This window comes from Plectrocnemia conspersa, unplaced genomic scaffold (genome assembly GCF_051122295.1).
Source record: "Plectrocnemia conspersa isolate PC_06_02 unplaced genomic scaffold, ASM5112229v1 ptg000002l, whole genome shotgun sequence".
Lineage (NCBI taxonomy): Eukaryota > Metazoa > Arthropoda > Insecta > Trichoptera > Polycentropodidae > Plectrocnemia > Plectrocnemia conspersa.
Window position 1 is genome coordinate 2,831,616 of NW_028277166.1, and position 15,726 is coordinate 2,847,341.

Below are 15,726 nucleotides of genomic sequence, written 5' to 3' on the forward strand. Positions count from 1 at the left end.
AACTAGAATAATAAATTAGGTTAGACCCCCCAATAATATGGTAAATTGGGGTCGTGCTATTTGGGTGCGTGTAGTTGGGGGACTAGAAAATACTCACATTTTTTGCAATATGTACGTACGAATCAGGCGCGTGTGGTGAGATATCTTCCCTTTGGTTCGCTCACACTAAGTAACGAGTACCCAAATAGCACGTCCCCAATTTACCGTGTTATTGGGGGGTCTAATGTATATGTAATATTATAGTTTTATTAAATTTATTATGAACACTATTGAAAATATGTGCGATAAATAAAACAAGCGATTATTTTCCATTTTAATTTTAATAATTGCTTATATTTTTATATTTTTTTTTCATAAAACTATATATGTATATGTGTATACTATACGCATACATATATGTATAAACATATACATATATAATATACATCTGTGATTCGTATATAGTCATATAAAGAAATACATAATTGATATAAAGCAAACGGTAACATATTGATTCAACGCTGTTCAGTTTTTATCAAATCTATATAAAAATAGGTATCGTAATTCACAATCACAAGATAGAATATTGTAATATAGAATAATAGAACGTCCCTTTTCAAGGGCATTAAAGAGTTTAACGTAAATAAATAAATATCTTCATGATGCTCTTTTCATAGACCTATATCATACTTTTTTTTTGTTATATACTTTCAGTCGTTCATTTATATATGTGTGAATGTGAAATTGTTTTTTTTAATAGATATAATTGTACCGTTTTTTACATTATTCACAATACATACAAAACGTTTAGAAACGAATTTGTACATAAAATACACGTTAGCAAATTTGGTTCACCATTTGAAAGCATCATTACAAAAAATTAATACTTGCACTTTAAAGTCTGTTGCAGTACATGACGTGATTGGTGTGGCTAAGCCAAGATTTAATCGATAAACCTTAACACTATCAACAAAACGACTACAAATATTTCAAAATGTTAACAAACAAATATTACAAATTAAATAGTTGAGCTATCACAAGGTGGTAATTACAAATTGGCAATGTGGTTTTATTTTTTATATATATTATACGTATATAATATATTTTTTATCATCAGGTAATAACGATCTTAATAAATATATAAAGGTGAAAATAATGCGTCACTATTATTTTTTTAAATGTATATCTTTGTATATATACATAAAGAATTATATTTATTTAGCGTATTCACAATTTACGAGTCATTGCATTTTAATAAATATTTTAATTATTACATAAGAAATGAAATTAAAATCAATCGCTAGTTTGCTGGTTTATATGTATATAGGTAATATTTGCTAAAATAACATATATAACTTCAATAAATAATTTATTAAATATATAACATTAAAAAGTCTATTTGTCTAACCCGCTTATCGAACCAAGGCTGTGAATATTGTAATTATATTAACGATTCATCATCAGAGTTCAATCTTTAACAAACTTCTTCAACAAACATGTACCATTTTAAGTATTATTATTATTATATAATATGTAATAAATAATCTTTTCATTTATTAAATATACAGTATGTGCCTGCGTTGGTCAATAAATAGGGTACAAAAAATCAAGTACAGAAAAACCTTATTAATTCGAAGCTTTGTCTTTATATTTTTAAATATTCTAGAACATCGTTAGTTAAGAATCAGTGGGTTATAATTTAATGTATGGGCTTTATTTAAAGTTGTTTGCAGGCTGAAACGAAGTGCTGCCATATCATACCAATGTCATTTTTAAAGGTTGCTCAAATGCAGCTCTCAAAATATAGTTATACAGTTATTTTTATGTATAAAATTTAATACGCATTGTAAAATTTTCTGAAAAATATTTTACTGCGCAGCTTAAGACAGAAAAGAGCATTTCTTATTACACATATATTTAGTTTAAATAAAAGAGTCAAATTTAAACTATTAAACAGATTTTTTTATTCAATAAAAAAAAATAAAAGAATAATAATTTTAAAATATTTTTTTTTTAAAATTACGTAGTAATAAATAAAAACTATATCTATAACAATAGTGAAAGGGACGATAAGATAATAATATCTATAACCGTATCTTGAGAACAACAAATTAATAATGCCCCGTGAACTTACACATGCAGGTTCCTCCGTCAGGGCGATCGACCAATCACAGGGAAGAATTTTAATGAATCGATTAATAAAATACATATTTTCCCACTGTTCCAGAATATTTGTTTGTTTAATATAAATGCCCATTTGATTATTACTATGTCATCTGCATATATTTTATTAAGTTCGTACAAATTAATATGGTTTCATTGTACTTTAAACACCGAACAATACAAAAAACACTCACTCACACTTTTATAATAGCAAATAAAGAAAGATATTGAACTATATGTATATAAAATAAATTATACAAAAAATAAAACAGGATAAATATTTATATATTACACTTACATTTATTTGCGAAGGGTCGGTAATCACGATTACTATATATTAAGGCCAATTATACAATTTTTGCAAATACATATCGTACACAATATGTATATCGCCATGGATAAAAATTTACTTAGAATATGTACACAATTACCTGCCGATTTTCAATGATAATTAAGCCTGTATCCCCTTTTTCGACTATAATGAACAATGACTATGAGAAAATAAAGATCAAAAATGCAACCTTTTTTCACAATATCAATAACAAATATATATATACACATTGTATAGGAGAAAAATCGATTTAACACACACACGTATTAAAAATAATAATAATAACAAACGTTGGACGTATCACTTTTGTGTTTCTTTTAGGTTAACCAAACAATTACAAGCTTTATAAAATATATTTTAGTATTATATTAGAACATGTAGAATCGAATCGATACTATTACAGTTGTTTATGGTTACATTTTAAAAAAATAGTCGATTGTGTGTATATTAAAAAACATTTTCTTTTCAAGTACATTATTCACAATAATAATATATCACACAAACAGCAGAGGCATAAATAACACAACTTATATACTGAGTTTTGTAATGTATATCAATACAAAATATCGTTTTTACACAGCGAAGTTTATTCAATATGTTTATTTTATTAAATATATATATATAATATTATAGAAGCAGCATTCGTAGCTTATTTATAATATGAATCTCTATGTAAAGCAAATGATATGTCATTATGTTGAGTTTATATATATTTATTTATGTATATATTAACTTAAGATCACTTGATTGAACGTTTCGCCCATTTTTTGTGTATCGCTTTATATCGGGTGTAATAATTCAATTGTATTATTACATTTTTTCATATAGGTAAAGAGCAAACCCGACATTTAAAAGGCATTTAAGGATCATGCCGCCCTAAGATTACATAATGTGAATCTAAAAAATAACTTTAAAATACCGTCCAAGTGTCGACACTTGAGTTTACGTTCAGTCGTCGCTATATAAGTCATAGCATGCTCAAGATTTTTTTAATAATTAATTAGTTTTTGGAAACAAGCTTTTTCTTTGTTAAAAAAATATCGTCAGATTTCCATTTAGGGGTGAAACACACGTCATGATGATGATTATATCAAAGGTCAGTATGGTAGGTGCCGATTTACTAATGGTCAAAATTATTCTTTAACTTATAGCTATCGAAAACAATATTGGTCCGAGGCTTTACGAAGCAATAAAGGCGATGAAGTTTCCATACTTTTATTACTTATTTTTATCATTTATCTTTTAATTTAAATTTATTAGTAAGAAAAAATGTTCAAGCTTTGATTTTTTTGGTATTTTTCAAGTGATTTTTGAACGAGGTGTATTTTGTAATAAATTTGAGTTCCTTTAAAAAATATTATTAATATAACCATCAGAGATTGCAATATTAGTATTGACTTGGAACCAAATAAGACAATGTCAGCGAGTAGTATTTTCCTGACGTTTTGGTTCTAAGAAACCTCTTCCCTCTGCTAGTCAAGAATCACAACGGATTTGAGCCACGTCCCAAGAATTAATCATCATCTAGTAAGAAGCACGCATCACAAAGAAAGCATACGACCTCAGGCTTTAAAAGCAGACCAGTAAAACATAAATTAAATTAAATTGCATCTGCCTCGTTAAATTAAACAATCACGATCCTGAATTTATCTTATTATAGTACGAGGGTAAGTGTCAGATATAGTAAAATTATGTGTGTGAAGGAACAAAAGAAAGAAGATGGCAGTGACTTACAATATCGAGAAGTTTTCTGAGCAAGGCTACCATTACCTTAAACTTTTTTTAATTGGACGTAAAAGTACGTAAAAATGGACAATTACTAGAGATACTCAAAAAGCTTCTTGCTACCATACAATCGTACTCATACAGCCATTTTGACAAAGAGTTGATAAAATTCAAGTAGAAAGTTCTTGAGCATCCCCAATATAGACCTGACCTTGCTCTTAACAATTAATACGAATCTAATCTATCAATATAAATCTGTATCTATTAATGAAAATGTAATTTGAGATATGACAAACTACTTAATAAAATTTTAGTTCTGAGAAACCCCTTCCCTCCACCAGATGACGGATGATAAGGTATTAAGCGCCAGGGCTAAGCTTTTTTGGAAGGAAGTACTTCTTAGTAAATACTGTAATTGCAATCTCTGTAATTGAATGACTGATTTGAGTCTTAAAAAATAAAGTTAACGAAATTTACCGTATGTTGAGTGATGATGCCGATTTAACTATATAAGTAAAGATGTGATTTATTTTTAATTCTCTATAACTACCGTGTACATTTTATCATGTAAGACAGTATGTATTTTTTATGTGATGCGTTTAAGTTATGTAATAAATTATTTTACTTTCATTATTTACTAGCTCACTAGCACATACATAAAAATTACGAAATCACTGATTCTATCATGACAAAAGTTATAAACGAAAAGGGTTACGATAATTTTCTTTTCAAATTTAGGCACTCCATACAAAAGGCATAATAACGTTACGTTATGTGTTTTTTTTTTGGAAAAAAATAAGCCAAAAAATGCGCATCTATTTCTTCTATGATTCAAAGCGTATTTTTGGGTTATCTAAAAAGATAACTAGCGAATCTAGATACTATAATTTCCATTCTAAAATTATGCCGAAAATCATATTAGTTTAGAATCAGTGACAGTGTTAAAACAAATTAGATTATAATTGCAAAATTAATATTTATACAGAATTTGAGCTTAAGACCATACAATAAAAACTACTGACCCAAAACACAAGGATAAATACATTAATTGTTCAAAAAGCTTCTGAAATTTTAAATAGCGTACTGCAATGATTTTGATTGCTTATCTACGTAGACATGAAATTTTGCTCCATAAACAGTGTTTTTTTTAGTATGGAAGGTTTGGTGCTAAAACGTATGCAATAGTGTGAGAAATCCACACGTTAATGATCCGGCATGCCAAATAGACGTATGCTTATGTAGAGTATATAACGAAATGTATTTCATATTACTGCTAGAAGGCTAAAATAATTGAAGAGTGTCTTAATGACGGTGCTTATGATCTTTCTATGATGAACTTCTGAAGTGTAGTCGCAGTTATCCTTAATTGCCTGTCTACTCAAGTTTTTAAAATTCGAGCAAATGTCAATAAAAGGTTAGAAACTTTTTGAACAATTAACGCATCGCAAAATAATAAGCAAACATACACTGTTTTGTTAATATTTTTTTGTTGGTAGACTACTACATTTTTTTAATAGTTTCGAAACGCCTTAAAAATGAAATTAATGTCTTGAGCTTCGTTGGTACATTAACGATTATAAATAACGTCGGATTTATATTTTATCGAATATTGCTTGAAACGTATTCACTCTTCACTGCTTTTTCCTGTGTCTTAACCCACACCGGTCTAATGTCACTGTCATTTTATATCCGGGACCACTGTTTCTTTCACTTTTATGTTTGGTCACTGGTCGCGTTCTTACCTATGTACGTTGAACATACCTTAATTGTTATTATACATACCTAAATGGACTAATAATCGTATTAAGAGAAACCCTTATAGTGAATAAAAAAAAAAATTAGAAAAACGAAATAGGCGGTCGGGAAAGTGATGCGAGCGATAACGTCGATTGTCTTTGCAACTCTGATCGGATGAGGCGGCTCTTTCTTGCGAACTTGAACGAAACACGTCTGAAAAAAAATATTTAATTAGAATTGTACAAAATAATATAAAAGCATGTCTAAAATATAAAATAATATATATGCTAAATTATTTTTGTTGCACTCCGTTGCAACCCGCCGGCGAATAACATTTGACAGTGTAATTACTTTTGTCTACACTATATTTTATCAAAAAGATAATGCTTGATTTCAATGTAATATTACAAACTTTAATTTACCCTATAATGTCTGGTATATTTTCTGTAAAAAACTATTATTTTTGTTATCATAGAAATGTATATATTATATTTATATACATATATGTTATAACCAGTGTTATTATTTTTTGATGCTGTATGCATTAGTTAGCTAGAAATACACTTTACATTTTCCCCACAGAGATTTACTTATTTTATGTAAATGTTATTCGTTGAATTGAAATGAATCGTCTCATGCAGAAAGGTGCTTAAGTTAATCCAAGGACATTTTAAGAAAAAATAATGTATAACTTTGTGTAAAGCCAGAATATTTTAATACTACTATTTATATTATACTTTTGTTTTATACACGTGTAAAAAATAACGGCGTTTTAGCGTCCTGCCTAAAATTAAAGTTTAAGATAGTAAATTATTTTATATTTTATTTCCAGCGCAATTAGCGCTTAAATCTATTAGTCTATTGTGAATGACACAAATAAAAAAATAAGCGACTACTTCGCAAATATCCTAAGAGAGACAATGAGATACCGTTTCTTTGGGTAAGTAGTGAAACTTACAAATTTCATTGTTAACATACTTACGCAACCCGTGACGCATGTTTTAATATTATAAAACAATATTATATAATAGTTCCGCCCAAAGTCGGGACAAAAAATCACTTCGCTTCTGACTTGAAAATATTCAATCCCTAAAATCGTTACCGATGGAGTCCTGGCAAATTAACACAAAAGAACGACACCATCGAATTTTAGATAAGAACAGCCTTTTCTATTTATATCGTTAGATCTGGTCCAGTCGAGTAGTCACATTGAATCGTCAAGATATAAAGTTACTTAAATGTTGAGAGCTCCATTCTATTATTTCCAGTATTTATCTACTACGGCTTGAGTTGAAATTTGTTTTTGGAACTATGAAGAGCAATTTTTGTTACTTAACGAAAAGATTGTCAATTCATGAAAGAAAAGACTCATACAAAACAGTAAACTGTCGTACCTATTAGACTATTAGGTTCCTTGTTGCATCACTCCATAATTATTCCCAAAGAGTCTTTCTTTATGAGGCGATTCAAATATTGTAATAGCTTTCCTCTTGTTTTCACTTCTTAGAAGTCAAAATTCACGTCAAAAGCAATAAATTCGAGCTTATGGGTGATTTGATTTTTTAAAAGACAAATTTGTAGCATTAAATCAAAAAACATTTTTTAAAAGTCAAGAAGTCATAATAAAATTTTGTCAACGAGTCGGCTCTACGACTTTTAGGTTCATATTAAACATAATTTTGTCCAATAAGAGAACCAAGAATACTATCAAGTCAAATACAATTGTAATGAGTTAAACCGATCGTTCACACTTTGCCGGCAATTCCATGATTTTTATTGATTGTGAATTATTGATTTCTAAGAGTGATCAATTTTTTGTTCTTAGATTAGACAACATACATTTTTGATGTTTAATGTTTTATTTTTTTTTATTTCAATTGCTGGGATAACAATTATTTTTTTGCCACAAGGATTAAATAATATGTAAAGTTACGCGCTGATTTTATATGATAAAGTCGACTTTAACAATAAAAAACAACTATGAAATACTAATAGCAGTTTCGAAAACAAACGCTTAGTTTTACCAAAAGTAACGCAGAATGAAAAATATGTAACGTCTCACATTAAACTATAAAAATAATAATTGACTGTAACAAAATAATAAAAAATGTAGGGTATCCTACACAAGTCTTTAAAGATAAACCGTTATTAAATATAATGAAGCGCTAGATAAATCAAATCTCGAGAAAATCGAGAAGTAATTATATACAAATATAATTTTACAGAGTGTCAAAACATGAACTATTTGTCCCCATTCATAGCAACGAGAAATATGATTTTAATATGTATGGCTGCTAAGCCATTATGGCTGACCACCCATTAAAATATTGAGCAAAGCACTCGCCCAGATTTCATTTTAGTCCAGATGCGAACCAAATATATAAATTTATTACTCGGCCTAATTGATCAAAATAAACATGCATTGAATTCGTTGAAAATTAAAAAGGCTTTTCGCGAACACACCCAATACGTCCCAGTTACCATCATGTCTTTTCGATGACCTGCTTCTTTGTGCTACAACTTAAATTACTTCGTGAAATAATGAATATATATATAAAAAATTATATTTGGTTTTAACAATCTTAAAAAGTGAAATTTAGAATAAAAAAAAAATAATAATTTGTAGGGGGGCGATTTATTTGGTCACAATCTGGTCAATTATGGCAGCGGAGAAAGCAACAGTCACACATTCGCCAATGCCGAGGTCTCCGTGTCTCTTCTTAGTTGAATTTCACAAGGGGTGAGGGCCGATTTATTTGGCCACAAGCTAGGTGATACTCGGGTAGCACTGGCGGGACGGTGGTGAGTGCAACAATTATGCTTTCGTTGACCACGACGAAGTACAACGACCGGTGGCGCCTCGTCCGCCGATAGCATTCATAACAATACTTTATAAATACCTTTATCTGTGACTAATATTGCCACCCATCACAATCAATTTGCCAAATATTAAGTACCACGTTCTATTATAATCCATAATTAAAAAAAACATTATTTATTATTTCGTGTCTTAGGACCGAGTGACTATTTTTATTTGAAATATAGATCAAGTGTCAGAGTCGAGCGTGTTGCATCAATCGAAGTGGTGTAGGTCATCAAATTAGTAATCCAAAGTAGTCCTTGAAGATGTGTGTGTGAGTGTTAAGTTCGAGTTCTTGCGAACCATTTTAAATGTTTCCTGCGAGCAGTTCTGATAAATTGTATCAGGTTTATTTCGACCAATTAGTCGCATGGTCAATCTTTGTTAACCACATGTTTGAATGAGTACAATTATATTGTTCAGGTGTGACAAACGATTAATATTTTTTTGTGAAGCGAATAAATATTCGCCTTTCTTAGGTAATGGCATTTTGATTTTTTTGTGAAAAGAATGAACGGCCATGCAATTTTTTCAGCGTTAGTAAAAGTTGTTTTCAGGCACATCTTTTATTTTTTTGTTACGCGAAACGCGTCTAAAGCTTTTATCTGTATTCTTAAATTGATTAGTGATGTTTGAGACAGGTAAGAGCACAGTTAGTACTGAAGTGAAGGGTCGTAGTTGCTAGTAGGTCCAAACTACTAAACCTTATGCAGCTACTGAAAAATGCTTTGTTTTGTTATTCACATAAACGTCCATTGTTGACGTTTTAGAAAGTCTGTGGTCATTTCTAATTCTAGGGGTTTTGTTGAAATTATGATTTTTCTCAACGATTGATTTATAAAGCGCCTTTGTTAAAATTACGATTTCTAATGTATATAACTTTGGACTGTGTGTCATAGTATATAATGTTGTTTATAAAGTCACTAAATATTTGTTGCAAAATATTTTTGCACAATTATGGTTAAAAAAGTAGTATAACTTTACTATTTATTTTTTGTCGTTCTTTTCAAAGTATGTTTAATAGTTATAAAATTTAAAAATAAAGTACATACATCAGTAGCGCATCCATTATTCGCTGAATGCGTACAAGGTGTAGGACCACCAGCACAATTGGTGCAGGCTACTATTTCGTTTGGACCTACCGAATCCCTCTTCTTGTCGGCCTGTAGGAAATTAGATTTAATTAGAAAATTAAAAATGTATCTATTTATTAATATATAACTAATATTAAGATGATAAGCTAAAAATATAATCAAATATATACAGAAGTGGTTAGTATTTTTTCTATTTTTTTTTTTTTAGATTTTAGTATTGAAGACAGATTAATATTTTTATTTTAGATTAGTACGAAAAACTGGAAATTGGATACTCACAGGCTAAACGTGATCCGGCAGCAATGGACAAAAACGAATTTGTTATTACACACATTTTGACAGACTCGTACGAAACGAAAAACTTTGGTCTTGTTAGTCAGTGTCTTTTGGGGCTTTGGGCTCAAACAGTGACTTACTGCGTTGCTCGAACCCGGCTGAGGGCTCTCACGACGAGACAGCTTAATTACCGACTCCACCGACTCCTAATTTCGGGTTTTCAAAAAATAAACAAAAATCCAAATTTAAAAAAAAATATTTAAAAAATAGATATTTATAATGTTAAAAGAAGAGCACTGACTAAAATAATGTTTTCTATCTTATACTAATAAAGTTTATTTAATTATATTTACATTATTTGATAGAATACATTATTTATATACATAGGGTTTTAAATTACATTTGGGTAGATAATAAAGTATTTTTTTAAAATATCATTCAAAAGTAAAATAATTTGGATAAAATAATAATTAAAAAGTCAAAATGGGACAGGTTTATTTATAATAACATAAATACATTATAATTCAAATTTTATTTAATAATAATAAAAATGGTATTTTATTTCATAATCGATTGAAAAATGATCTTAATTACAAATCATGTTTTCTATGTATTTTAGAATCTAAAATATCTAATGCGTTTCGTTATCGTAAATTTTTTTGGCAATTGTAGCAATGATATAAGCATCAAAATGATTTATTAGAAGCGTTCATGAGAAATCTCAAATATCATGTTTCAAAATGCCATCTCACTATCAAATGAAAATGTTCTGGAATTATTTTTTTATGATTTCTAATTTTCATTCGATATCCTGATCTTCATGCTTTATCTTCGCTTTCGATTGAAATTGCGTGTGTGTATGTGTTTGTATAAATATAAATAAAGTAGATGTATTGTAAATTATTTACAATAAAAAGGGATCATGCTATTTAAAATTATTTATTTTTAATGTTATTTAATAATTCCAGGAAACGATTATTTTTTAAATGTCATCTGTGTAATAAAAAAGTGTATTTACAGTTTGAATACGGCTTTTATGTTTTATATCGCAAGTTAAACATTTCGTATATATTGCTCCGGTATTTCGCAATCGTCCATGGGCGGCGCGTGACGAATTATTTTCATCGATTAAAAAAATATTTTTTACAACGTTCAACATTTTTTCTAAACTATATACTATCAAAAATGATATACGATCGATCCGAATCGAATCGATGAGGATGTATTTTGATTTATACATTATTTATAATTATCCAACTTCTACACAAGCAGCTGGTAGGACTGGTAAACGCTAGACAAAATACTATTGTATATGAACAGCCTAAATTTTCAAAAAAGTGCATTTGCAAGCTAGGATATGTTGTAATAATAATAATAAAATTAATAATAATGATAACTGAAGCAGTGATGCCAACATAGCGTGGTGACGTGGAAAGGTACATTCTTAATGTGCCGAGTAGCTTACCAAAGGGCTGGCCAGTATAATGCCTATCCTGCTCAGCACAGCGGGGAGACGCTGCAAACATGACACACATTTCACTCCGCACCCGTTTTACTACTTTCTTTTTTTTTAAGATTATTTTTTTATTTTTACTGTAGAGCAATTTCTCAGCTAGATCTTGTGTGTGTTGGTCGAAAAGTCCTCAATTTTTAGTTGAGAAGTTTTTTGGAATGCACATCTTTTTAAAAGTTTTTTAATTTTGAGTGAAAAACGCGCAGATATATTTTTAAATAATAAATTTGGAATAGAGAGTTTTTCATCTTTTTTGGTACGATTTCTTTAATGAAATTTGTAATAATGACACAAATGATATAATATATTGATACTAACGCACTGTATAGACTCTTTTATGATTCTAAAACATGGCATTTATGTAAATATTATTTTTATAAATGAATTAATAGCAGATTAATTGAATTTTATTATTAATAATCAATATTGTGCTATAATATTTATATTATTAATTATTTTAAAAAATGCGATATTATATTAGACCGCGTCATGAAAAAAATGTGAAAATTAAAAAAAAAAATTATGACAAAAATAGTAAAATACATTTTAAGTTTTGCGGTTTTTATATTGAAAAACATAAAAGGCCGTGACGTATAAAATGACACTTTTTTTTATTGAATTATTATTTTAGTAACAAACATGATTTTTAGAATCTAAGCTGTAATTAAACCGATTTTTTGAAAATACCATAATATACAGGATGGGCAATATGTTTTTGTACTTTTTAAATTGCGATAAAGGGACTGCGCGTGGGAGTTTGGTCCTTGGAAATTAAGTCGCAATGGATCGTTTTACGGGGGAATAATGCTCGTTTTGCGTAAAACAGTTTCATGAAAACAATGATTTTTATGTGATTGTTCCGCGCCTGTTTCGCACTCACTACAGTGTGACTCAATGTCATTTCATTAAATTGTGGCTCAGAAAGCTTGAAGAGATGGTTCAACGCTAAATAAGAAGAAACCGGGTGGCTACGGAGCAGGAGAAGTGAAGAGAATGTCGTGCAAGTTAACGAGTATATACGAGAAGATCTGGGCTTGTGGACTTGCAAACGTTCTGTTGCTATAACAATACCAAGATCAATTTTGTTTTGAATCAAAGGACTTAAATGCATCGACTTGGCGCAACATGATATACATTCAATGTGACTATACCGGTGGTTAAAGAAATGTTTCCAAGCAAATTTATATCGTATAGAAACAACTTAAAATTACTACAATTTTGAAATAAAATTAAAAATTTTTGTATGTAATCTAGAGGAGAGCCAAAAAATAATAACAATTTTGTAATTTATATATATATATATATATAGCTTTATAAATTTATTAAATCAAAGTTGTATTTTTGCTGATATTTTAAAAATGTTATAATTTATATGAGAAAAAATAATTTTTTAATTTTATTTGTGAAAAAAAAAACAAGATACATTAAAAGTTTTATTTGAAATCTAAATCTTGAGCAATGATTTTATGAAGGTATAAAAATGTCAAATTATATTAGTCTGCGCCATATATATATATTTTTTTGATTTTTAAGAGAGAATATTAAAAAAAATATTTTGTGGATTGTACTTAAAATTATAATTTTTTGCGAATAGATTTTTTGATCCTATACATTTTTAAATCGAACCTTAATTTTTAAGATATTTTCTGTATTGAAACATTTATTTTATAAACAGACTTTTACTGTATAATAATATAAAATTAAAAAAAAAGCATTAAAATCCATATAAATTGAAAAAATACGGTATATTTTAAGAGCTATTGTTGATTATATTATATTTTAGTAACAAACATGATTCTTAGAATTCAGGCTGTAATTAAACAGATTTAAAAAAATACTATATTATACAGGGCCATAAGTTTGTACTTTTTAAATTGCATCTGAGTGAAAACGTACGAAAACGGGAAAGCGCGCGGGGGTTTGGTCCTTGGAAATTTAGTCGCAATGGATCGCTTCACGGGGGAACAAAGCTTGTTATGCGTGATACAGTTTTATAAAATAGCGATTTTTATGTGATTATTTGATGCACTACCGATTACATAATATGAATCAATGTCCGAAGGTTTGAGGAGACTGGTTCAACGCTAAATAAGAAGAAGCCGGGCGGCCACGGAGCAAAAGAAGCGAAAAAAATGTCGCGAACAGACTATTACGGCATATGCTGGTTTTGTTTTATATTATAAAATTTAAAAATTATTCCATGAAAATTAAAAAAAAATTGGGAGCTATTTTTGGAGAAAACTATTCGGATTTTTTTATGTTTTAAGAAGAGTAATAACAATGCATTAGTATCTACCGTATTATAAAAATGTATCATTGAGTTTTATAATATATCATATTTCAAACGTCTATAATTTTATTAAAAAAATAAAGATTTTTACATATTTAAAAAAAATTGTAAATTTTTTGAATATGTGTGGAGCGGGGTGTAACATGCCATATTCTTTAAAACGCACACTACAAAACTCAATTTGTAGAACAATAGGAAAAAATCTTGAAGAACTCATGCTTTTTGAATATATAATAAATAATTGGTAATAAACGCGTGGTACTGAATATTTATATCTGATTTCCGCATTCATTCATTATTTTTATAATAAAGAAATAAACGGGTAAAATCGATATCAAATAAAATAAATAAATTAAGAATATATTTTTTAACGTTCACCTCCGTGATAAAAACAAAGTGTAAAAAATAATTATAAAAGCGTTTTGATACGCCACTGGTAAAAAATTGCACACTCACACACACATTTGGATGTGCCACATATAAAACACACACAGACACACACGCGCGCAAATATTTTTTTAATTATCTGGTGAAGCATATTGTTTATAAGCGATAATGCCATGTCAAGCTTTTAAATGTATACATATGTGTTTGTATGTATATATGCAATTTATACATGTATGTATGCGTTATAATATATGTATATAAAAAGCTATATATGAATAACACATACACACAAGGTATACATACGAATTGCATTTTGTGTGATGTATTTTAAATAGTAATCTATATAAATTATTTTAATTGCAGATACGAGCCATTAATCATGTTAAGTGTAAAAATATAATAATAGCAATTATCGTCAAGAAGCAATGTTTTTTTTCTATGATTATTTATATTATATTTATAAATAAATAGGGTACGGTAGAAAATAAATATATACCTTGATGGCGATTCCAATGGTATTTGAGAACAGTCTCTGATATTCAGATAAGATAATACATTGTAGTTTTTTAATGATGCTTAATAATGCTATTAGTATTCCAAAAAATAAAATTCATCATAACATAGAACCAATCATATATTTTATTTATTTATTATTTAATTTGTTTATTTTTATATTTTTTATTTAAGATAGAGAAGAGATAGATAAGAAACGAAAATGAATAAACATTTAAATACGGTGTAAACATATATGATTGGGATCAAAACAATCAGAGATTAATATATAAGTACCACAAATAAAAAAAACAACAAATAAACAAGTATGCAGAGAGAGAAGGATAGAAAAATAAATAAACAACACGACAGTATTTTTTTGTAATAATTGAAATAAGGTGAAACACTCTCAAATAGTCAAATTACTAATCACACACAATATAAATTTTATTTACTGTTCTTCACTTTGACGTATAAATTTTATCATGATTTTATATAATATATTAAAAATGTCCGATTTCGTATTAAACCTTTACTTTTTTGCAAAACTGTGTTCCTTAAAAAATATGTATATATTCTAGTTGTTCTAAGAATGTTTTATATTACAATGCCTCTTAACTCATCTCCACTATAACGACTCGTGACTTGTGAGTGGTCAATTAACGATTAATATCGAAAGTATACTTATCGATTCTCGATTATTATAGCTTTTGTAATTCAATAATTAAATAAATATTCATTTCTAATGCTTAGTTTTATTTAATAAATACCACTAAGAAAATATATGAGGTGTGATAAAAATAAATTAGCCTATGTTACTATCTGTTATGCATATGTTGTTAATCATATTAAACATGTAGTTTGTGTTTGACAGCCTAG

At 28.4% G+C, this 15,726-nt stretch overlaps 1 protein-coding gene across 34 annotated transcripts in view; it reads right to left on the reverse strand.

Moving 5' to 3' along the window:
* Positions 1 to 4,705: 4,705 nt before the first annotated feature.
* pHCl-1 (pH-sensitive chloride channel 1) overlaps positions 4,706 to 15,726 on the reverse strand; it is a 206,309-nt gene continuing 195,288 nt past the window's right edge. For 8 of the 34 annotated variants that reach the window (XM_088205176.1, XM_088205157.1, XM_088205158.1 and 5 more), the window contains 3 exons: positions 10,306 to 10,371; positions 9,848 to 9,958; positions 4,706 to 6,148 (listed from right to left, as the gene is read on the reverse strand). In XM_088205176.1, coding sequence (XP_088061302.1) covers positions 6,002 to 6,148; positions 9,848 to 9,958; positions 10,306 to 10,371 — 324 coding nt within the window. In that variant the 3' untranslated portion in view covers positions 4,706 to 6,001. Of the gene's footprint in view, positions 6,149 to 9,847; positions 9,959 to 10,168; positions 10,172 to 10,305; positions 10,372 to 11,527; positions 11,682 to 15,726 lie in introns of those variants that run through there. The other 26 variants (XM_088205184.1, XM_088205161.1, XM_088205162.1 and 23 more) reach the window with 8 other exon arrangements.